This window comes from Corythoichthys intestinalis, chromosome 15 (genome assembly GCF_030265065.1).
Source record: "Corythoichthys intestinalis isolate RoL2023-P3 chromosome 15, ASM3026506v1, whole genome shotgun sequence".
Lineage (NCBI taxonomy): Eukaryota > Metazoa > Chordata > Actinopteri > Syngnathiformes > Syngnathidae > Corythoichthys > Corythoichthys intestinalis.
The window spans coordinates 45,835,891-45,857,547 of NC_080409.1; the positions used below are offsets into that span (position 1 = coordinate 45,835,891).

Here is a 21,657-nt window from a genome sequence, read left to right on the forward strand (position 1 = left end):
TGGCAGCGCAGCTCGACATCCCAGTCAAAAAGGATTGGACACCTAGCACCGTTAATAGCAGCCAATGAGTAACTACAGTCAAAGCAAGGAGTTAGAATTAATCATTGGATGTTGGTGCAAGTGTGCCTTGTGTTGGAAATTGTAAATTCACGTAATTTTGTTTGAAAAGGCCTGACAGCAAAGCCATTATCCTGCTGGAATCCGGCATCCGAATCCACTCCACAGACTTCGAATGGCCCAAGAATATGATGCCTTCAGGCTTTGCTATGAAAGTAAGAACATAGAGTGCTTTTGCGTGCATCCTGTAATCTAAAGATGCCACTATAATGATTTTGAAGTGTTTCAGACACACATTTTGAGTCTCGTCAGCCAAAATTGTAAACAAAATGTTAATATTGTAGCTTACATGACCCAAAATGTGACGTCAACATTTGTGGACGTCAGGTCTCAATTCCATTTATCGTATTTTTCGGACTAAAAGTTGCACCCGGGTATAAGTCGTACCGGCCAAAAATGCACAACGAAGAGGGGGAAAAAAAACATACAAGTCTCACTGGAGTGTAAGTCGAATTTTGGGGAGGTCATTTTATTTAATCGGAGACCAAGAACAAACATTCATTATAATTGTAATAAGAACAATATAGGTATCTGTTAACACATTAACAGTTATTCAGATAAGGATAAAAGAAAAAAAAAACAAGTTCCGGATCTCACTAAAAAATCACTACCAAATCCAACCTTCATCTTCAATATCACTTTTGAACAACTGTACCAAGTTGAAGTAGAGGGCATGCTTCGAGTATCAATATATAAGTTGCAATCTCACCAAACAATGGAAAAAAGTGCAACTTACATTCTGGAAATTACGGTACATATTCTTTTTAGAATTAATAATTATTTTTATCCTACATTTTTTCATTAATGAATAAATTATGAATTGACAATACATGAATAAAACAAGAAATAACTGATTATGGCCTCCAATAACACTCCAAAAAATTTTTTGTTTTTGTTTTTTGTTTTTATGCCATTGACAGCGATGGTCATCGAATTTAACTGGGATGGCTCATGGATTGGACATCCTGCGCCGTTAGTTGCAGCCAATGTGTTAAATGAGTGCTCTATACAGAGTTAAATATAGAAAGTATTTTTCATCCATCCAATTGCTGTTTGTCACTTAAAAACAAAAAAAAAATGACAACAGTTACTGAATACGTAATGTAACTATCAAATACAATACAAAAATTAAACTGGTATTGACAATAAAGATTTTTATCTTTAAAAACAGAACAAATAATTAGGGCTGCAGCTATCGATTATTTTAGTAGTCGATTAATCGATGAACTAGTTAGTTTGAATAATCGAGTAATAAGAAAAGGAATATGAAAAATTAAAATACCTAAGCTGAGCTTCAAATGGTATTAAAAATAAATAAATGAGGATCTATGTACAAAAAAGAAAAATTGGCTAACTTAAATGGCAAAAGTCCGCTAGCTTAAATGCTATAAAATGCAATTTTTTTTTCCCAACGCTCTTAACAAATTGTTCAGACTCATATTCCCACAAAAAAAGGCAAAATATACATATAAACTAAATTAAAAATGCATTAAAATTTTTCGACCACAACACAGCACCGAGACTGTGCTTATCAAAGTCCTAAATGATATTCGTCGGAATACCGATGCAGGCAAATCATCTGTTCTGCTACTATTGGATCTCAGCGCCGCATTTGACACGGTTGATCACAACATACTACTCAGCAGATTGGAACAGTGGGTAGGGCTTACTGACACTATTCTTCAGTGGTTCACATCCTATTTACATGATAGGGATTTCTTTGTGTCAATCGGAAACCATCAGTCAGAACGAACCAAATTCACGTGTGGAGTCCCTCAAGGGTCAATTCTTGGACCACTCTTATTTAACATCTATATGCTTCCGTTAGCTCAGATAATGGAACAGTATGACATCTCCTATTACGCCTATGCAGATGACACACAACTGTACATTTCTGTGTCCCCACATGATTATAGTCCCTTAGTCACCCTGAGCAAATGCATTCATCAAATCAATGAATGGATGTGCCAGAATTTTCTCCAGTTAAATGTGCAGAAGACAGAGGTGATCATTTTTGGGCCAAAAAAGGAAAGGTCAAAGATAAGCAGCGAACTTAGCACAATGTCACTTACAGCTACAAATCAAGTCAGAAACCTTGGCGTAATTATTGACTCAGACCTAAAATTTGATAGCCATTTAAAGTCCGTCACTAAATCCGCTTATTACCACCTAAAAAATATAACCAGAATTAAGGGGCTTCTGACTCAACAAGACATGGAAAAACTTATGCATGCATTCATTTTCAGCAGATTGGACTATTGCAACGGTATATTTACAGGTCTTGATAAAAAATCAGTCAGGAAGTTGCCGCTGGTACAGAATGCTGCAGCCAGAGTCCTCACAAATACAAGGAAGCTGGACCACATTACACCAGTTTTGAAGTCGCTGCACTGGCTTCCAGTAAGTCAAAGGATAGACTATAAAATACTACTGCTCGTCTACAAAACACTTAATGGCCTTGGACCAAAATACATGCTTGACTTGTTAGAGTCCTATGAGACATCTAGACCCCTAAGGTCGTCTGGAACCGGTCTTCTGCATGTTCCAAGAACAAGAACCAAGCAGGGTGAGGCAGCATTTAGTTATTATGCTCCTCACCTCTGGAACAAGTTACCCGAACGTCTGAAGTATGCTCAAACTGTTAGCTCTTTTAAATCAGGGCTAAAAACGCTTTTGTTTAGCACTGCATATCTTTTACTGTCTATATATTTCAATCTTTCTGTTCCTCTTGTTTTTATCTCCATTGCTGATTTCAATTATTATTATCAGTAGTAGTTTTTGTTTTATTTTTATTTTATTTATTTTATTCTGTGATTAAATGCGATCTTTTGTCGTCGTTTCTACGTTGTGTTGATTTAAATGTGATTTTTATGATCTTCATGTGATGTAAAGCACTTTGAATTGCCTTCTGTTGAATTGTGCTATATAAATAAATTTGCCTTGCCTTGCCTAAAAAACATTAGCCCAAAGAAAAACTTAGCTTACGTTGGTCTTAACAAGGAGCAGTTGGATTCAGCCATGTGAAATGAGGCAGACCAGAGGGAAATGTATCCACCCTAATCAATAAACTAAATGTAAATACTTTCAAAATAAAACATTACAACGCCACCTTAATCAAACAAATACTCGAGGCAACAAAATTTAATTCGAATATTTTTTTCTTATCGAATTCTCGAGTTAATCGATTAATCGTTGCGGCACTACAAATAATGTGTCCTTGCTATTATGCATCTCGTTTTAATGAAGCCCCAATGTGATTGTAGTGTCGCAAGCACCTGAAGACACGACGACTAACGTATGTAAAGCAGCTCGGCATCGACAGAATCGTTGACCTCCAGTTTGGCTCCGAGGAGGCCGCGTACCACCTCATTGTGGAACTCTACGACCGGGTGAGACCACACTGCTCACTCAAAATGACCGTGAATCTGATCTAATCCATCATCCAATCTGCAGGGTAACGTCATTCTCACAGACCACGAGTACACCATCCTCAACCTGCTGCGTTTCCGCAACGCCGAGGCCGAAGACGTCAAGATCGCCGTGAGGGAACGCTACCCCGTGGAGAACGCCAGACCCCCAGAACCCCTCATCTCGTTGGAACGGTAATTTGTTAAGCGCTGAGATTTTTATATGTAACGTATTATTTGTACTGTAAATTGCACGAGCCGAAAAATGCATAAAAATGAAAAAATACAGTATATAAGTCGCACTGGAGTATAAGTGTTATTGGGAAATTTGTTTAATAATATCCAAGAAAAGATATTTCATTTTAAGGACAACCTTTTTTCCAGTGTCCCAAACTTCAAGAAAACGCATTTATCAAGCTTTCCTACGTCGTGATTTGTGTCTCTATCCACCAGACAGCCTGCTATCACTCCGCCAGCGCCAGAATCGGCACCTTTCTCAAACTAAATTTCTCAAGCACATTTGGGAAGACGTTTGCGTACATGTGAGACGGCACCATATTTTATTTCTGCCTCGTCATTAAAAAAAAACAAAAAAAAAAACACAATGGGATAACATTTGGTTGTGGAAAAGGTTTACAAACTCTGTGTTCTGTGCTAATTATTTCTTCAGTTACTGTTCCAGTTGTTTCATGACTGAAGCTTTATACAGTGAGGCAAATAAGTATTTAGTCAACCACCAATTGTGCAAGTTCTCCTACTTGAAAAGATTAGAGAGGCCTGTAACTGTCAGCATGGATAAACCTCAACCATAAGAGACAGAATGTGGGGGAAAAAAAACAGAAAATCACATTGTTTGATTTTTAAAGAATTTATTTCCAAATTAGAGTGGGAAAATAAGTATTTGGTCACCTACAAACAAGCAAGATTTCTGGCTGTCAAAGAAGTCTTCTTCTAACGAGGTCTAACGAGGCTCCACTCGTTACCTGTATTAATGGCACCTGTTTTAATTCATTATCGGTATAAAAGACACCTGTCCACAACCTCAGTCAGTCACACTCCAAACTCCACTATGGCCAAGAGCTGTCGAAGGACACCAGAGACAAAATTGTAGACCTGCACCAGGCTGGGAAGACTGAATCTGCAATAGGTAAAACGCTTAGTGTAAGGAAATCAACTGTGGGAGCAATTATTAGAAAATGGAAGACCATAGAAGACAAGACCACTGATAATCTCCCTTGATCTGGGGCTCCATGCAAGATCTCCCCCCGTGGCGTCAAAATGGTAACAAGAACGGTGAGCAAAAATCCCAGAACCACACGGGGGACCTACCTAGGGACCTACAGAGAGCTGGGACCACAGTAACAAAGTCTACTATCAGTAACACAATGCGCCGCCAGGGACTGAAATCCTGCACTGCCAGACTTGTCCCCCTGCTGAAGCCAGTACACATCCAGGCCCGTCTGCGGTTCGCTAGAGAGCATTTGGATGATCCAGAAGAGGACTGGGAGAAAATAAATAGCCAATACCAAAATAGACCTTTTTGGTGGAAACAAAGGTTCTCGTGTCTAGAGGAAAAAGAATACTGAATTGCATCCGGAGAACACCATACCCATTGTAAGGCATGGGGGTGGAAACATCATGCTTTGTCGTTTGTATTTCTCACATCAAGCGAACACTTCTAATTGTCAATTGACGTGAGCAGTGAAAACTGAAGAGGGTGATAGTGTTTCAAATGAGCATATAGATTTATTCTGTTGGCCATCTTTGTTGAAACGACCTCCAAACACATTTTGCAGACTGGTTCGTCCTTTTGGTCGCCTCGCCATTTTTATTTGGTTTCAGATCAAAAGTTTCCCACACCGGGGCTGTGGTGTTTTCCGTCCATTTTCGTATTCCTGACATCGCATGCTCATTGCTATGCGCCGACAGTTCACTCGGCCCCGCCTCCCTCCATTGAATGATGGTTACTCAAACTGAAATGTATAAAACGAACATACCCAGAAGTCAATAAAACAGAGCGAGTCCTCGTCGCAGCATGTTGCGTAGTTGGCAACAAGGAAGCCGAACTTTTAACAGTCTTGCGTGCACGTGCGTGATAAATCGCAGTGGGAAAATTACCGCCTTCATTTTTTCTACCGCGCGATAAATGGAATTATTGCATATTGCGACAGGCTTAGTTGTCGTTAGCATCCCACAGAAAGCCAATTGTTTGTTCCGCCTTGTCTTCCTAACTTTTCTTTTTTTAAAAAAAATATTTCTTCAAACGTAGACTCACTGAAATCATCAGCAAAACACCAAATGGAGAGCAAGTGAAAAGAGTGCTGAACCCACATCTTAGTACGTATTGATACAAAATGATGTATTTTCTATTCATGTGTTTCAATATGGTCATCTTGCTAAAGTATATTTTCTAATGTTTCTCAGCTTATGGAGCTACTCTCATAGAGCACTGTTTCATAGAAGCTGGACTGTCAGGCTCAATGAAAGTTGACAGTCAAGTTGATGCTTCCCAAGGTACAGTCACATCTTTTATATTTATGTCCAGTCTTGAGGGTTAACGTGACGTTGTGTTTTTATGTTGTAGTTGCACCGAAAATCCTGGAAGCCTTGCAAATGGCCGAGATCTACATGGAGAAAACGAATAACTTTAGCGGCAAAGTATGTCCTTTTTTTTTTTTTCGTAGTTTTTTATTTTTATTTTTGACAGTTCAGTACAATTGTATTTGTTGTTTTGTAGGGCTACATCATTCAAAAAAGTGAAAAGAAAGCAAGTTTAACTCCTGGGAAAGCCAGCGAAGAGCTTCTCACGTAAGTCATGTCTTTGATTGTTAAAGGTACAATATGGAATTTTTAGTGTTCATGTAAAATGCAGTGATCCCTCGTTTTTCGCGGTTAGTCCTTTAACACCTGAGCCTATTTTGTCTGAATTTGCATGCCTTTGATGTTGCCTTCACATTTCAAGGAAAAAATTGTTGACAGTGGCGTGGTTGGGTCCGTATTTTCAGGACAATATAACCTCGTCCCACCTATGGAGCTCTCCCTCTCCTTAGGTGGGGCCTTGCTCAGCATTTTATCAAAAATGTTCACATTACGTCCGTCCTTCGTGACCTCACAATGGCTCCTGCGATATGTAGTCTTTCGTGGTGCTTTCGGTATTGAAAAAGGACAAGAAATGATGGAAATATGGACATAAACACATGGTCCATGCAGCGTTTCAGTGCTTATTTATGAGGACAATAAAACTCAAATTACATTATCTCCCGTTTTACTTGGTCGATTGACTTCAAGTAAAAATGGGCGTAGACCTCAATTTCCGCACTTTGAAATGGGACCAAACAGCGGCACGTGGGTGACTGCAATTACAACGGGACAAGGCTTCAAAGATGATATGCGTAAACGTGTCGCCACCGACACGTCCGGTGTTAAAGGGTTAAGTAACATTATAATAATTCATATAATCCCTTATCTAACATTAATAGTATATCTATTAGGGCTGTCAAACGATTAGAATTTTTAATCGAGTTAATTACAGCTTAAAAATTAATTAATTGTAATTAATCGCAATTCAAATCATCTATAAAATATGCCATATTTTTCTGTAAATTATTGTTGGAATGGAAAGATAAGACACAAGATGGATATATACATTCAACATACGTTACATAAGTACTGTATTTGTTTATCATAACAATAAATCAACAAGATGGCATTAACATTATTAACATTCTGTTAAAGCGATCCATGGATAGAAAGACTTGTAGTTCTAAAAGATAAATGTTAGTACAAGTTATAGAAATTTTATATTAAAACCCCTCCTAATGTTTTCGTTTTAATAAAATTTGTAAAATTTTCAATCAAAAAAAATAAACTAGTAGCCCGCCATTGTTGATGTCAATAATTACACAATGCTCATGGGTGCTTAAGCCCATAAAATCAGGTCGCACCCAAGCGCCAGCAAAGGGCGACAAAACTCCAAAAAACACAATTAACAAGTTGGCATTGCACTGTGCTGTCATTTTAATCTGTTTGAGCGGGGCATGTGCGTTAATTGCGTCAAATATTTTAGCGTGATTAATTTAAAAAATTAATTACCGCATGTTAACGCGATCATTTTGACAGCCCTAATATTTATTAACATTAGTAATTCATAACCAGACAGTAACTAAACTAATGGTTTAGTACCACTGAAAAAAAATAATGTAATGCAATACAACATTAATTCACATATACATTTGTGGATTAATACAGAGTTATTAATGTATACTGGTCCGAGTACGTGAATATATTCTTCCAAATTGGGAAGCATTGCTTTGTGAGTCATTTGGTGCTGAAAACCTAACTTTAAGTATGGTATTATCTAACAATAGTGACCTAATATTATTGGAAAATATGCGTACAGGTGCCTCATAAGTATAACTTAACAATAGTTAACTATTACTGAATACTGTTTTGACCATTATTGAAAAGTGTAACACGTGTGTCCCTTAAATAAGGAATTATAAATGCTTAAGTGCCTCCCTTTAACCACTACTGACTAAAACTAGATGTAATTAGTCTTCAGTTTTCGTCAACAAAAACCAGACAAACACATTTTGAGATGACTGAAATATGACTAAGACGAATAAATATTGTCGTTCAAGACTCAGAAAAAAATTAAAAGGGCTGCCAAAAGCAACACTGGTAGCAGGCTTTGGATATTCTCAAAGTGGGTAAAAAGGGTGAATGAGGTCCTGGAGGTGTTTGGAGGGGATATAGTGGCCCATTTGTGAGTAAAAGTTGTTGAAACTCCTCGTGAGATTTTGAAGGTTCGGAGCGAGCTCTGGGTGCTCTCAAAGCGGATAAAATAGTGAAAAGTAATGCTGAGCACTCCCTCGGAGGTCGTGTAGGTGTTTTAGCGAGGATAGAGTGCTCCATATTTTGAAGAAAAAAAAAAAGTAAAATAGGTTAAAATATAGTGAGCGCTGGGTGCGCTCATAGTTGGTAAAAACGGTGAAAGGTACCACTGAAAATGACTCGGAAGGTCCTCTTGTTGAAATTCCCCCATGAGACATGAGATAAAGTACGGTAAGAGGCTGGGCGAGGCTGCAATGTGTGCAGCCAATTAGCTCACGAGATAAATCCACTCTTATTTGTTCTATTGTTTGTCAATCAGTATAGTGGAGTCTGCGATGGTACGCAGCCAATCAGTTCGTAGGATAAGGCCACTCTTATTGGTGGATTCATCCATCAATCATAACGGGAAAGGCCACTCAGCTCATGGGATGAATCCACTCTTATTGGCGGTCTTGTTGGTTGATCATAATTGGAGAGGCTGCAATGGTGCTCTCATATGTCAAGCTCGCAGCAGGAACCAATCACACACCTTGTACGAGTGCCCATGGGTGTGTACAATTTTTTTAATGTCTTTGTGTCATTTCATACATCATTTCAGCTATGACGAATTCCACCCGTTCCTCTTTGCTCAGCATTTAAAAAGTCCCTACCTGGAGTTTGAGTCCTTCAACAAGGTCAGTTCAGTTATTTATCATACTGTACCTCTTGTGTGGTTTTCTTTTTGCGCTCCTATGTCATGATGTTGTCTCGTCAGGCGGTGGATGAGTTCTTCTCCAAGATGGAGAGCCAGAAGATCGACATGAAGGCTTTGCAGCAAGAAAAACAGGCCTTAAAGAAGCTGGAGAACGTCAAGAGGGACCACGAGCAGCGGCTGGAGGCCTTGCATCAAGTTCAGGTGAACAACTCGCCTAACATTATGACCTCCCCATCATTCTTTCATAATTCATTCATTCTAAATGGGTCACGTGACAGGAAGTTGACCGTGTGAAAGGCGAGCTAGTAGAGATGAACTTGGCCGTGGTGGAGAGGGCGTTGCAGGTGATCCGGAGCGCGCTGGCCAACCAGGTGGACTGGACCGAGATCGGCGTGCTGGTCAAAGAGGCGCAGGCCGCCGGCGACCCTGTGGCATGCGCCATCAAAGACCTCAAGCTACAGACTAACCACATCACCATGCTTTTAAAGTGAGACCGGTGACTCTTTTGCTAGTGCTGTAAGATACGACGTTATATCGCTGAAAGTCTGCATAATTTCCTTCTATTGCCATTCACTGAGCATGGACCAATTCGTACTGACAGCAGTGTTCCTTACATTAATGTATTGCCTTTTGATTAGCCCGTGAAACCAACAATTTGTAACATTAAAATAAGCAACAAAACAACTTTAATCTTGTAATATTACGTTTTTAATCCCTTAATTTTACAATATTTGACTTAATATTACAAATTTAGTCTCGTAATACAGGTAGTCCCCGGGTTACGACCTACCTGACTTACGCGATTTCAACTTTACGACGCCAGCATCTCGTCCGCCATTTTGTCTCCAGTCTTTTTTAGTTGCACAAACGGTACCAAATTGTACTTCACAGAATCTTATTTTTTACTTGATTAACATGACTTGTTCCGTCCTCACTAAAAGTGAAGCTGTTCAGTTTGACAGAGTGCAAACAAAGCAATTGTACTTTTTGAGGCTTTTTACTTTCTTCACTTTTGACAATTTGTAAAGCTGTAACAAACATATGTACACGTCTGTTCAAAACGACACGCATTTTAGCTATAAAACACTGGATGCTAAAATTGAAGTTGTTTAGTTTGACAGAGTGCAAACAAAGCAATTGTACTTTTTGAGGCTTTTTACTTTCTTCACTTTTGACAATTTGTAAAGCTGTAACACACATATGTACACATCTGTTCAAAACGACACGCATTTTAGCAATAAAACACTCGACGCTAAATGATTGGTGTTAAAGCATCCATCTTTTCTGTTCAATATGTAAATTTAGTAGATTAAGTTAGCCTAATTTACTTCACAAAAGTCAGCTACCTTAAATGCTACGAATGCTTACGTATTTACAATTCTCAGCAAATTGCTCACACGTAACACCACAAAACTTAGTTCTAAACTTAATTACAAATGCATACACAAACATATATTTGCTGAAACAACTTACAGCCATATGTGGGCCAAACCAGAGCGCAGCTATCCTTCATCCACATGAGACATCTGAGTGCTCGTGTATTGAACGACAGTCCAGCCAGACCCAACGCTGCTGCCAGAGGGCATACATACAATACTTTTGTACTTTTGGATAGTTATTTTGAATTTTTAAAGGGTTCATTCTGACTTGTGCGGAAATTTGGGTTACGTCGCCAGCGTAGGAACGGAACTTGTTCGTAACCCGAGGGCTACCTGTATTAACAAATTTTCTCGTAATTTTAGAATGTACGGCTTCATTCTTGACTGTTATCTCCTAAGATTTTGACTATTCTCATAGTCCTATATTTTTCTTTTTTCCTTATTTAGACTTTTGTTGACTGGATGTTGAGGACAGTTCCGGGCCTGCCCCAATAACTGAAGTCATGTGAATGGGAAAACATATTTGATTTGTTGTTACCTCATCATCGTTGAAATCTGTCGCACAAAGATCAATTCAGCCATCTTCTCTGGTGCAAAATCTGAATGCGAGACATTGCGGGTCACTGCCGAACTGGCGACATCACGTTGCGCCTGACGCGTGTCGCCCGTCGCCAGGCCGTCTGTCGCGCTTCAATGCGCGATTACATTGACTTTGTATGGAAACCCATCGCACGACATTGAAAAAACGTGTCCCGTATTAACGCAGCAATACACTTAGCTCATTTATTGCCAATAGCTTTAATTCACATGAAATATATTAGAACTGTGATGGCTAGCATTGAGTGTTCGTTTCACTGCCAGTAACGGCGATAGACATTCAATCCAGTTTGGCTGCCAGCCCTCCTAGTCAAATTGGATTGGACGTCTAACACCGTCACGGTCAGCCAGCCAGTCAGTTAATTATGAATAACTTTTTACACAAATGGCTGCAATACATATTGGGATTGGCTCCCTCTGTTGACCATTTGTGACTGATGCATCCAAAACAATCGGAAATTGCCAGACGTCCAACCAATCAATTAATTATTGATATCATGCTAAATAAATATCGTCTGAATAGCATTTTAGAAATATTAGTAGACAATTAAATATCTTTACAGATATCATAAGTAACAAATATATATGCTAATATGCAGCTTTTGTTTAGAATGAATAGATTTATGTTGTAGCACTGCTTGATTTGACATTTAACCCTTTGTTGGGTACATGACTTATTAAAAATTAGAAAATGGATTGACCTCATAAAGACCTCAAGTCCAGATTTTGGGTTATGTATGTAGGCCACAATATAACCATTTCCATTTAATGCTAAAAATAAGTCGCCTCATGGACCTTTTCTTCTAGGAATCCTTACATCGCTGAGGAGGAAGAGGAAGAGCTGGATGAAGCTTTGAAAGAGGCCGTGCAACAGAAGAGCAAGAAAAACAAAAATAAAGACAAAGGTCAGAACAAGAAGCTGCAGAAGAACAAGCCCATGCTGGTAGATGTAGATCTCAGCCTTTCAGCCTACGCCAACGCCAAAAAGTAGGTTCGAAATAGGGCTTCTTTTCACAATTTTTTAACTTGTTGTTTGTTTTTTTAACTGGTGCTGGAGTGTAAAAACTGCTTGAAAACCATCAACATTTGACTCTTTTTGACAGACTCTCCGCTATCTGCTAAATAATAGTCAGGGTGCATTTCCATTAAATACAGTAGACTCGTATAAAGGTCGCAATTTTTTTTTAACAAAATTTTTGCTATTTTAAAGTTGTAGTTAAGTTTTAAGCAGTGTTGTTTTTGGCAGCCATTTTAATTTTAGTCTTAGTCTTTTGGACGTAAATACTTAATTGTCTTAGTCATCTCAAAATGTGTTTGTCTAGTTTTAGTCAGCCGAAACTCAGACAACTTTAGTGTAGTTTTAGTTGACAATTGTCAAAATGTTTTCGTCTATAAACTTCAAAAGTTTTAGTCCATTCCTCGATCAATTTTCAAAATCGGGTTATTCGAATTATTCGAGTAATCGTTTCAGCACAAATTCAACCACAATTGTAAACGCACACTAAACAGTGCAAAGAGGTTATATATATAGCCGTCGCCTCTGGATGCTTCACAAGCAACAAATGTGCGCGCAAGCTGCCACTGCTGTCACTTGGCTGCTCTGTGTGTGCATGTGTGGGGTGGACAGGTGCATCTGTATATGCATTCGCTTCCTGTTCTACGCTTCCTGCGCCAAAATAAAAGCGTGCATCACAAAATAAAAGTCAACATTTGGGGGGAAAAAAAAAAAAAAGACGACGATACTCTGGCATAGTAAAGTCAAAGTTGCGTAAGTCGGGTCTGTTGCAACCCGGGGACTAACTGCATATACAATATACCGGTATGACAGCAGATCTTTTTTTTTTTTTTTTTTTTTTTTTCCTTTCTATCTACAATCTCGACCTTAAAATGGCCCGGCTCTAGTCTGAAGTAAAAAAACAGCATTTCTATTGTGTGTTCAGGTACTATGACTGCAAACGGAGTGCTGAAAAAAAAGAACAGAAAACCATCCAAGCAGCAGATAAGGTAAGAAGACCCTTCTGACAATTTTGTTATGGTGACACCATTGAAAATGCTTGTCTGACTTGATTTTAAGGCCATGAAATCGGCAGAGAAAAAAACCCAGCAAACCCTTAAAGAGGTCCAGACAGTGACCACCATTCAGAAGGCTAGGAAAGTCTACTGGTAGGTCGCAGAACACTGTACTTGTTTAAGGCTTCTCTGTATCCTTTCAAATATGCATTCCTGCTTTTTTGTCAGGTTTGAAAAGTTCCTTTGGTTCATCACGTCAGAGAACTACCTTGTCATCGCCGGGCGGGACCAGCAGCAGAACGAAATGATCGTCAAGCGATACCTACGGGCCGGTAAGGATGCTTTGGCTTAATATTAGGGTTGTTCCGATCATGTTATTTTGCTCCCGATCCGATCCCAATCGTTTTAGTTTGAGTATCTGCCGATCCTGGTATTTCCCGATCCGATTGCTTTTTTTTTTTTTTTTTGCTCCCGATTCCATTTCAATCATTCCCGATAATTTTTCCCGATCATATACATTTTGGCAATGCATTAAGAAAAAAATGAATAAAACTCGGACGAATATAAACATTCAACATATAGTACATAAGTACTGTATTTGTTTATTATGACAATAAATCCTCAAGTTGGCATTTACATTATTAACATTCTTTCTGTGAGAGGGATCCACGGATAGAAAGACTTGTAATTCTTAAAGAATAAATGTGACTTTGTATATTGTGACTAAATATTGCCATCTAGTGTATTTGTTGAGCTTTCAGTAAATAATAATGTAGCCATTTAACTGTTCTGCCCAAATGCATGATGGGAAGTGCAACCGTGACTGTGCGTAGTGCTACCAATTGATATATCTTCTCTGCGTTGGGAAATGACATAAGGTGTTAAGAAAAAGATCAACTACTACCTTTCTTCCCCACATTGCGTCCCACGATATTTCTAAACAGTGGGAGAGGGATTGTAAGGCTTTAGCCAATTAAAAAAAGGCTCCAAAGGCTGCCAAAATTCACTCTACTCATTTAATGCTGCCTTTTAGTTCTATATATAGGTAAAACGGCGCCAATATGGATTGAACGCGACAATGCGTGAGTGAGTCGTGCAGCGCATGCGTTAATTGCGTTAAATATTTTAACGTGATAAATTTTTTAAAAATTAATTACCGCCGTTAACGCGATACATTTGATAACCCTACCTTAAGCCTAAACTAAAGACTCTGGATGAGTGTAACATATTATGTCTGTAACATTAAATACAATTAGGAAACAATTTAATTTAAAAAAAAAAAATTTAAAAAGGCATGTCCGATATATTTTTGCCGATTCCGATACTTTGAAAATGACGTGATCGGACCAGATTGATCGGGACATCTCTACTTAATATTGTGTGTTGTTCTGGAACTTTTCAATTGTTTGTCGCCAGGTGACATATACGTCCACGCTGACCTCCACGGTGCCACCAGCTGCGTCATCAAAAATCCCTCAGGTCAGTTCGCTCATGATAGCTTTCTTTATATTTTCTAGAGATGCGACCGAAAATTCGGCGCCAGCAACCATCGGCCGAAAATAGCTGAAAATGCTTTGTCAGTAGAGATTTGACTGAATATTCGGCGCCGACAACTATCGGCTAGAAATGCATTATCGATTTTCGTTTCTGAAGACCAAAAGTTTACCGTTGACATGTTGGCTGTGAGCAGTAGTGTTAGCGAGATAGCGTCGGCCAGCTTTTTGCTGTGTTTTGATGACATCATCACAAAAGGACCACACAGTTCGGTGGTAAACTTTCGGTCTTCATTACTGAAAACCGCTAACACATTTTTAGCTATTTTGAGCCGAATTTTCGGGCACATCTCTAGTACTTTTGCCGCCTTCATCTCTGCCGTCACCCCCTGTCCAGGTCTTCCTATCCCCCCTCGCACTCTAACCGAGGCAGGTACGATGTCAGTGTGCTACAGTGCTGCTTGGGATGCCAAGATAGTCACTAGCGCTTGGTGGGTCCATCATCATCAGGTGAGTGGGGGAGCTTTAACTTGTCACAAAGAACTTAATTAGTGCTTACAAGTGTTGTTGCTGCTATTTAGGTGTCCAAGACTGCACCTACAGGAGAGTACCTGACCACTGGAAGCTTCATGATAAGAGGTGGGACCACATTTACAACATTTGTTTGCCTCATCAAAAAAATTGGGCTACCATGATTGTTTTTACTTTTCACTGTATACATTTTAAATGAAAAAACATAAAACAAAAAAGCAGCAAATAGTCTTTATTATATAAAAACAAAAGGCAAAAATGGTGAGTATTTGATGGTATCTTTGCATGTAATGCAAATGCTCTTTAACAGTGCGGTCAAACGTACAGATACAGATGACATGCTTTAATTTTGACATCGGCACCTTAAAACAGAAGATTTGTGTGATGGAGTGTGTGCACTACCTCACTTGACTCTTGTGTCCACAGTCACGTTTGTTCATTTGCCCCCTACGATTCAAAATGGATTGGACATGTAGTGCCATCAATGACAGGAGATAACAAGGAAGTAACACAAAAATGTCGCAAAACCAACAGGAAGCAATCCGAAATGGGGCTTTAGCTTTCGATTATTTTAGTAGTCGATTAATCGATGAACTAGTTAGTTTGAACCATCGAGTAATTGGATAAGGAACATAAAACATTAAAATACCTGAGCTGAGCCTTAAAAAGTATTTTAAAAAAAATAAATAAATAAATGATTTTAGTACAATAAAAAATAACAATTGGCTAACCTACATAGCAAAAGTACGCTAGCTTAAATGCTATAAAATGTTAACTTTTTTATTTATTTTTTAACAATTCTCTTAACAAATGGTTCAAACACATATTCCCACAAAAAACAGCCAAATATAAACTAAATTACGAGTGCATTAAAAAACATTAGCGCAAACAAAAACTTATGTTGGTCTTAACGGGGAGCAGCTGAATGTGAAATGAGTTATGTCATATTCACTGTTGCCACTAGAGGGCAGTGTATCCAGCCAAATCAAAACTAAATGCAAACACTTTCTAAACTATTACGACACCACTTTAATTAAATGAATACTCCAAGCAGCAAAATTTAATTTGAATCTTTTTTTCTAATCGAATTACTCGAGTTAATCGATTAATCGTTGCAGCACTAATCTGAAATCAACAGGAAGTAATCAGTAAATGCCCCAAAATCAACAGTAAATGATCCAAATTGTGAACCCAGAATGCCCCAAAATGTACTGGAAGTAATGCAAAGGTACACTAAAATAACAAGGAAGTGACCCAAAATTAACGCTTTGTCTTTCATTGCAGTAGTAGATGTCCAATTAACCTAAACTGCAAGCAATAGCTGTGAATGGTCATATTTCAATACCAATCCAATAACAGAACTAGACGTCCAATCCATGATGACAGAGAGGGGTGAATGAACCAATGGCAGCCATTGAGTTAACTTTCTTGGCCAAAAATAAACTGGTCCTGTCCACACAAGATCTAATTGTCATGAAAGTGGCCCACAAACCAAAATATGTTTGACACACCTGATCTATAATTTTCTTAGTATGCACCCATTTTGACTCATCGACATCATTCAAACGGCAAAAGGACCGGAATTTTCACGTTACGCGAGCTTGAATCGCAATCAAATTAGCTCGCCTAAAAACAAGGATTTTGGGAAAGTGACATTTCAAAACGCTATTTGTCCTACATTTTTTTGTCCAAATCACATAATTTACACAAAAAAAAATTCAGGAAGCTAAGGGGCACAAAATTTGTAAAATTTTTGCCAAAAATTTACAGTTTGACCAAAGTTAATTTCCCTAATGATTGCAATTTTTCTCCTCAGGAAAGAAAAACTACCTGCCGCCTTCCTACTTGATTATGGGCTTCGGCTTCCTCTTTAAGGTAAACCGTCAAACAAAGCCATTCCTGAAGATTAGGTGGCAACCTTTTATCCCCTCTCAGGTAGACGAGCACAGCGTGTTCCGCCACAAAGGCGAGCGCAAGGTGAGGACGGTGGAGGAAGACGTGGAGGAAATGGCGTCCAGAACGGCCGAGTTGTTGGAGGAAGGAGAGGAGCTCATTGGTAATCAACGGTGTTGTCACAGAGTACTTGATAAAGTAGTTTAATTACTGATTAAGCCTAAAAAAAGTAATCTAATTGTGTTACTGATTGCTTACTTTAGTTAGTTTAAAGTAACTTTTAAAGTTATTTTAAAAGTAATTTATCAGTTACTTTTTTACCAAATTTTCTCCCTTTGCCACCTCAACATAAGAACGACAACAGAAAAATTTCATCGCATGTATTTGACTCTCCGATAATTGAATTTAAAGGGGACAATCAGAATTTTTCACATAAGGCTTGATCTTTTAGCTAGCGGGGGTTTAATTAGTGAATGGAGTTGATTTCAACCACCATTGACTCGCGCTAGCTTAGCCACTCGGAGCCCTGAAACTAATAAATAACTGACAAACTGCATGGAATTAGTTGATATCAACTCCACCGACTAATTAAACCCCGCTAACTCGAAGATTAAGCTTAATGTCAAAAATTCTGAGTTTGGGGTGAGGGTAAACAGCATATCAGTGCCAATATAAAACAATGCAAATTGACTGTACCGACTCCAACCTATCACTGGAACCCTCCAGACTGAAGGAAAAATACTCGCTTTTATTCATGGACGCATACCGATCAACATTCCCTCGCTGGACTTGGCTCGAATGTGCACTCGCGCTGGCACATGTCAGTCCCAAAACACACAAGAACTATGAGCGGTTACCATGGAAACACACGTAGCGAGAACCTTTCTAACATTTTCTAATCAAAATGCTCTTTGAACATGACTTCAACATTCTTCATTCTACATACATTATGAGGCAATAACAAAATAGTAACGCACAGAGACGAAGGAAACTAATTACTATTTACTACTACTACTACTACTACTACTAATTACGATCCCGGTCGTTTTAGTTTGAGTATCTGCCGATCCCGATATTTCCCGATCCGATTGCTTTTTTTTTTTTTTTGCTCCCGATTCAATTCCAATCATTTCCGATAATTTTTCCCGATCATATACATTTTGGCAATGCATTAAGAAAAAAATGAATAAAACTCGGACGAATATATACATTCAACATACAGTACATAAGTACTGTATTTGTTTATTATGACAATAAATCCTCAAGATGGCATTTACATTATTAACATTCTTTCTGTGAGAGGGATCCACGGATAGAAAGACTTGTAAAGCCTGAGTTATACTCCCGCGTTGCGGTGACGGCGTAGCGACTACAGCGTCATTCGACATTCGATAGTTCTGCAGTGAAGGAACACGTTGCTCTGTAATTCACCGCCAAGCCACTAGAGGGATGTGGCGTTATGTTTGTACGGTTTTGGGGCATGCTTGTTTACTTCCGCTAGTCGGAGAAAAAATAAACAATGCAAGATGGAACTCTTGAAAGTAAATATTCTGCTCATCAACACTGAATAAATATTGAGCATACAAATGTTGACGGGCAGGCGACGCAGAAGACGGTTTCGAGGCGGTCTGGCCGACTTTTGATGCCGCACAGAGAGTTTTAGACTCGGGTGGAGAGAGCTAGCTGTGGCGGCTAGCTTCAAACTGGCGTCGAGCACTGCGTTGAAGGTCTGCAAAGCCCTCCAGCCTGATTTGTTTGCCGTGTCCTACAACCAGCCAGTGGGAAGCCATAGCAGATTTCTGGCGTCTAGGGAACTTCCCAAACTGTGTTGGGAGGCTTGATTTTAAGGTTATCATAAAAAGCACCGAGGCACTCTCAATCAGTGATGATGTATTGTGTGTGTGAACTGTCTGTTATTGAAAATTAAAGATCAAAACAACTCTTTTGACACCAAATCTGTGCTTTATTCTTCATATACTTGAAGTGTGACACGTAAACAAGTCACAGACTCACAGCAAACATATGTACACAGTAAATGATGAAGTGCACCAACCAAAAATACGACATAAAGTGATAAAAAGTTGGCAATTTTTGGCCGACTGGGTCACCGCTTCGTGTGGCCACTCGATTCCGAACACCCACGTCTCGGTGGTTCTTCCATTTTTTTTTTTCCCGATCGCCGACCTTGCCATTTGGCAATCACAATAATAATGTCTTGACGAGACTTGCTCTTCGATGATACTCCCGTCGGCTTGGTGCATTTTTGCGTGTAGAAAATAATGTTTGATTCTATTCTACAATGGCGATGTTTTCGCGGTAAACCGGAAACAACAGTCTGAGCGGACCAATCACAGTCCGTTTTCGTCACGTCATACACGTCTAGGTGACGCGAAGGTTAGAAAATTCGAGAGGCGCGCGTCAGCCTACGGCGTAGGGTCGTAACTCGATTCTTCCTTGACGGCGTAGGTCTGACGCGGAAGTATAACTCGGCCTTAATTCTTAAAGGATAAATGTGACATTGTATATTGTGACTAAATATTGCCATCTAGTGTATTTGTTGAGCTTTCAGTAAATGATACTGTAGCCATTTAACTATTCTGCCCAAATGCATGATGGGAAGTGCAACCATGACTGTGCGTAGTGGTACCAATTGATATATCTTCTCTGCGTTGGGAAATAACATAGGGTGTTAAGAAAAAGATCAATTGCTACCTTTCTTCCCCACATTGCTTCCCACGCCATTTCTAATCGTAGGGAGAGGGATTGTAAATTTTAGCCAATTAAAAAAAAGGCTCCAAAGGCTGCCAAAATTCACTCTACTCATTTTACGCTGCCTTTTAGCTCTATATATAGGTAAAACGGCGCCATTACAGATTGAACGCGACAATGCGTGAGTGGGTCGTACAGCGCATGCGTTAATATTTTAACGTGAGAATTTAAAAAAAAATTAATTACCGCCGTTAACGGGATAAATTTGATAACCCTACCTTAAGCCTTAACTAAAGATTCTGGATGAGTGTAACATATTATGTCTGTACTGTTTGATTTAATTTAAAAAAAATAAAAAAGGAATGTCCGATATTTTTTGCCGATTCCGATACTTTGAAAATGACGTGATCGGACCTCTCTGCTGGTAATCAATTACTTTTTATTTGCTTTTGATTATTAAAAACCGACCACAAACATCTCTGTAGGCGAGGATAGCAGTGGAGAGGATAAGAAAGAGGAAATCCAGGCTGAAAACGGCGATGAAAAACAAGCAGAGGGGACGGCGGACTCTGACAGCGAAGATGAAGTCGACGAGAAGACGACGAAAGAGGAACCCAGCGTGGGATTGAGTTACCCGGACACCACCATCACTCTTACTCACCTTCAACCCAACAGGTACCAACACTGGATAATAGTCTTATCTTGAAGCAGGATAAGTAACAAATAATAGCTATTTAAAAAAAACAGGAGCTCCAAGAATGTCACAGTCAACAAAGAAGACGCAACTCAGGTTGTCAAGCATGGGCAAGTTTCCCCAGATTTCTGTCTTGCAGGCACTTTACACAACGAATGTCTCTCCAGGATGACGGCGACACGCAAGGGCGGAAGCACATGACGGCGAAACAGAGAAGGTGACTAAAGAGAACCTTTCATTAGCTTTTCTAGCTAATAATATCGTCTTGCTAGAGATGAGAAGAAGAAGAAGCACAAACAGGAAGTAAGCGAACCAGAAGAGAAGACTGAGGTTGTGCCCGCAGAACAAGAAGTGGACAAAGGATCCAAAAGTGGTGGCGGAGCATCCCAGCAGCCACTCAAGAGAGGCCAGAAGGTGAAATTTTTTATTATAACCAGAGGTGGATAGTAACGTGTTACATTTACTTGAGTAACTTTTTGAGAAAAATGTACTTCTTAGAGTAGTTATACCACACAATACGTCTTACTTTTACTTGAGTAATTTTGTAAAGAAGAAACACTACTCTTACTCCGCTACTTTGGGCTACATTAGAGTTGTTACATTTTTCTTTAACCCCTAAGAAAACGGGTTTGGTTGTCACACTTGTTGACCACTAGAAGGTGGTGTTGCGCAATATTAGTACTGAAATGCTAAGAATAGCGTACCGGACGTAACGCGTCACCTTTGCCCATTAACATTCATGACGTTAGCAACTGTTGCTAGGGGGGTCAAACTCGCGTCTGTCCCTCATGCTATATGCATGTAAATAGTATATGAACGAGATGTTTAATGAGCTAAACCTACCAATTCTGTCCGAAAATTATGTCCCTGGTGCCAAATTCACAGGTAAAGATGTGGAAGAACATACAAATTAGAGCTGAAACGAATATTCGAGCAACTCGAGTAACTCTAGTTTAAAAACTGATCCGAGTAATTTTATTCACCTCGAGGAATCGTTTAATTTTGCCAGGTCTAAGCATCATGTTTTGCCCGGAATACTTTTAATGAGGGACAACACGCTGATGTCACGTGCGCAGAGGAAGAAGCAATCGAAAAATATCTTAGTGCGTCCGACAGCTGCTACAAACTACGCAGACGTAGCTAAAAACTAGCCCGCATGATGCTACGGTGGTAGCACTAGCAGGTAGTGTCTGATGAGTTTTTTTAGATATCCCATGTATGTTGAACTAGATGTGAAATGACAGAGTCAGCGGCGTTCATAAACAGCCGCCATCTTGAAGCAGTAGACTTCTCAGTGCTA

The 21,657-nt window shown here is 39.3% G+C and overlaps 1 protein-coding gene across 1 annotated transcript in view; it reads left to right on the forward strand.

Moving 5' to 3' along the window:
* Nucleotides 1-21,657, forward strand: part of LOC130930812 (ribosome quality control complex subunit NEMF-like) — a 34,205-nt gene that overhangs the window by 705 nt on the left and 11,843 nt on the right. Inside the window, exons 3-25 of the mRNA XM_057858969.1 lie at nucleotides 170-272; nucleotides 3,381-3,506; nucleotides 3,571-3,719; nucleotides 5,794-5,861; nucleotides 5,949-6,038; nucleotides 6,109-6,182; nucleotides 6,262-6,332; nucleotides 8,956-9,031; nucleotides 9,112-9,252; nucleotides 9,330-9,538; nucleotides 11,835-12,014; nucleotides 12,968-13,031; nucleotides 13,102-13,190; nucleotides 13,266-13,369; nucleotides 14,454-14,516; nucleotides 14,928-15,040; nucleotides 15,112-15,169; nucleotides 16,878-16,936; nucleotides 16,997-17,117; nucleotides 20,149-20,338; nucleotides 20,411-20,453; nucleotides 20,525-20,574; nucleotides 20,630-20,771. Of these exons, the coding sequence (XP_057714952.1) occupies nucleotides 170-272; nucleotides 3,381-3,506; nucleotides 3,571-3,719; nucleotides 5,794-5,861; nucleotides 5,949-6,038; nucleotides 6,109-6,182; nucleotides 6,262-6,332; nucleotides 8,956-9,031; nucleotides 9,112-9,252; nucleotides 9,330-9,538; nucleotides 11,835-12,014; nucleotides 12,968-13,031; nucleotides 13,102-13,190; nucleotides 13,266-13,369; nucleotides 14,454-14,516; nucleotides 14,928-15,040; nucleotides 15,112-15,169; nucleotides 16,878-16,936; nucleotides 16,997-17,117; nucleotides 20,149-20,338; nucleotides 20,411-20,453; nucleotides 20,525-20,574; nucleotides 20,630-20,771 (2,383 nt within the window). The remainder of the gene's footprint in view (nucleotides 1-169; nucleotides 273-3,380; nucleotides 3,507-3,570; nucleotides 3,720-5,793; nucleotides 5,862-5,948; nucleotides 6,039-6,108; nucleotides 6,183-6,261; nucleotides 6,333-8,955; nucleotides 9,032-9,111; nucleotides 9,253-9,329; nucleotides 9,539-11,834; nucleotides 12,015-12,967; nucleotides 13,032-13,101; nucleotides 13,191-13,265; nucleotides 13,370-14,453; nucleotides 14,517-14,927; nucleotides 15,041-15,111; nucleotides 15,170-16,877; nucleotides 16,937-16,996; nucleotides 17,118-20,148; nucleotides 20,339-20,410; nucleotides 20,454-20,524; nucleotides 20,575-20,629; nucleotides 20,772-21,657) is intronic.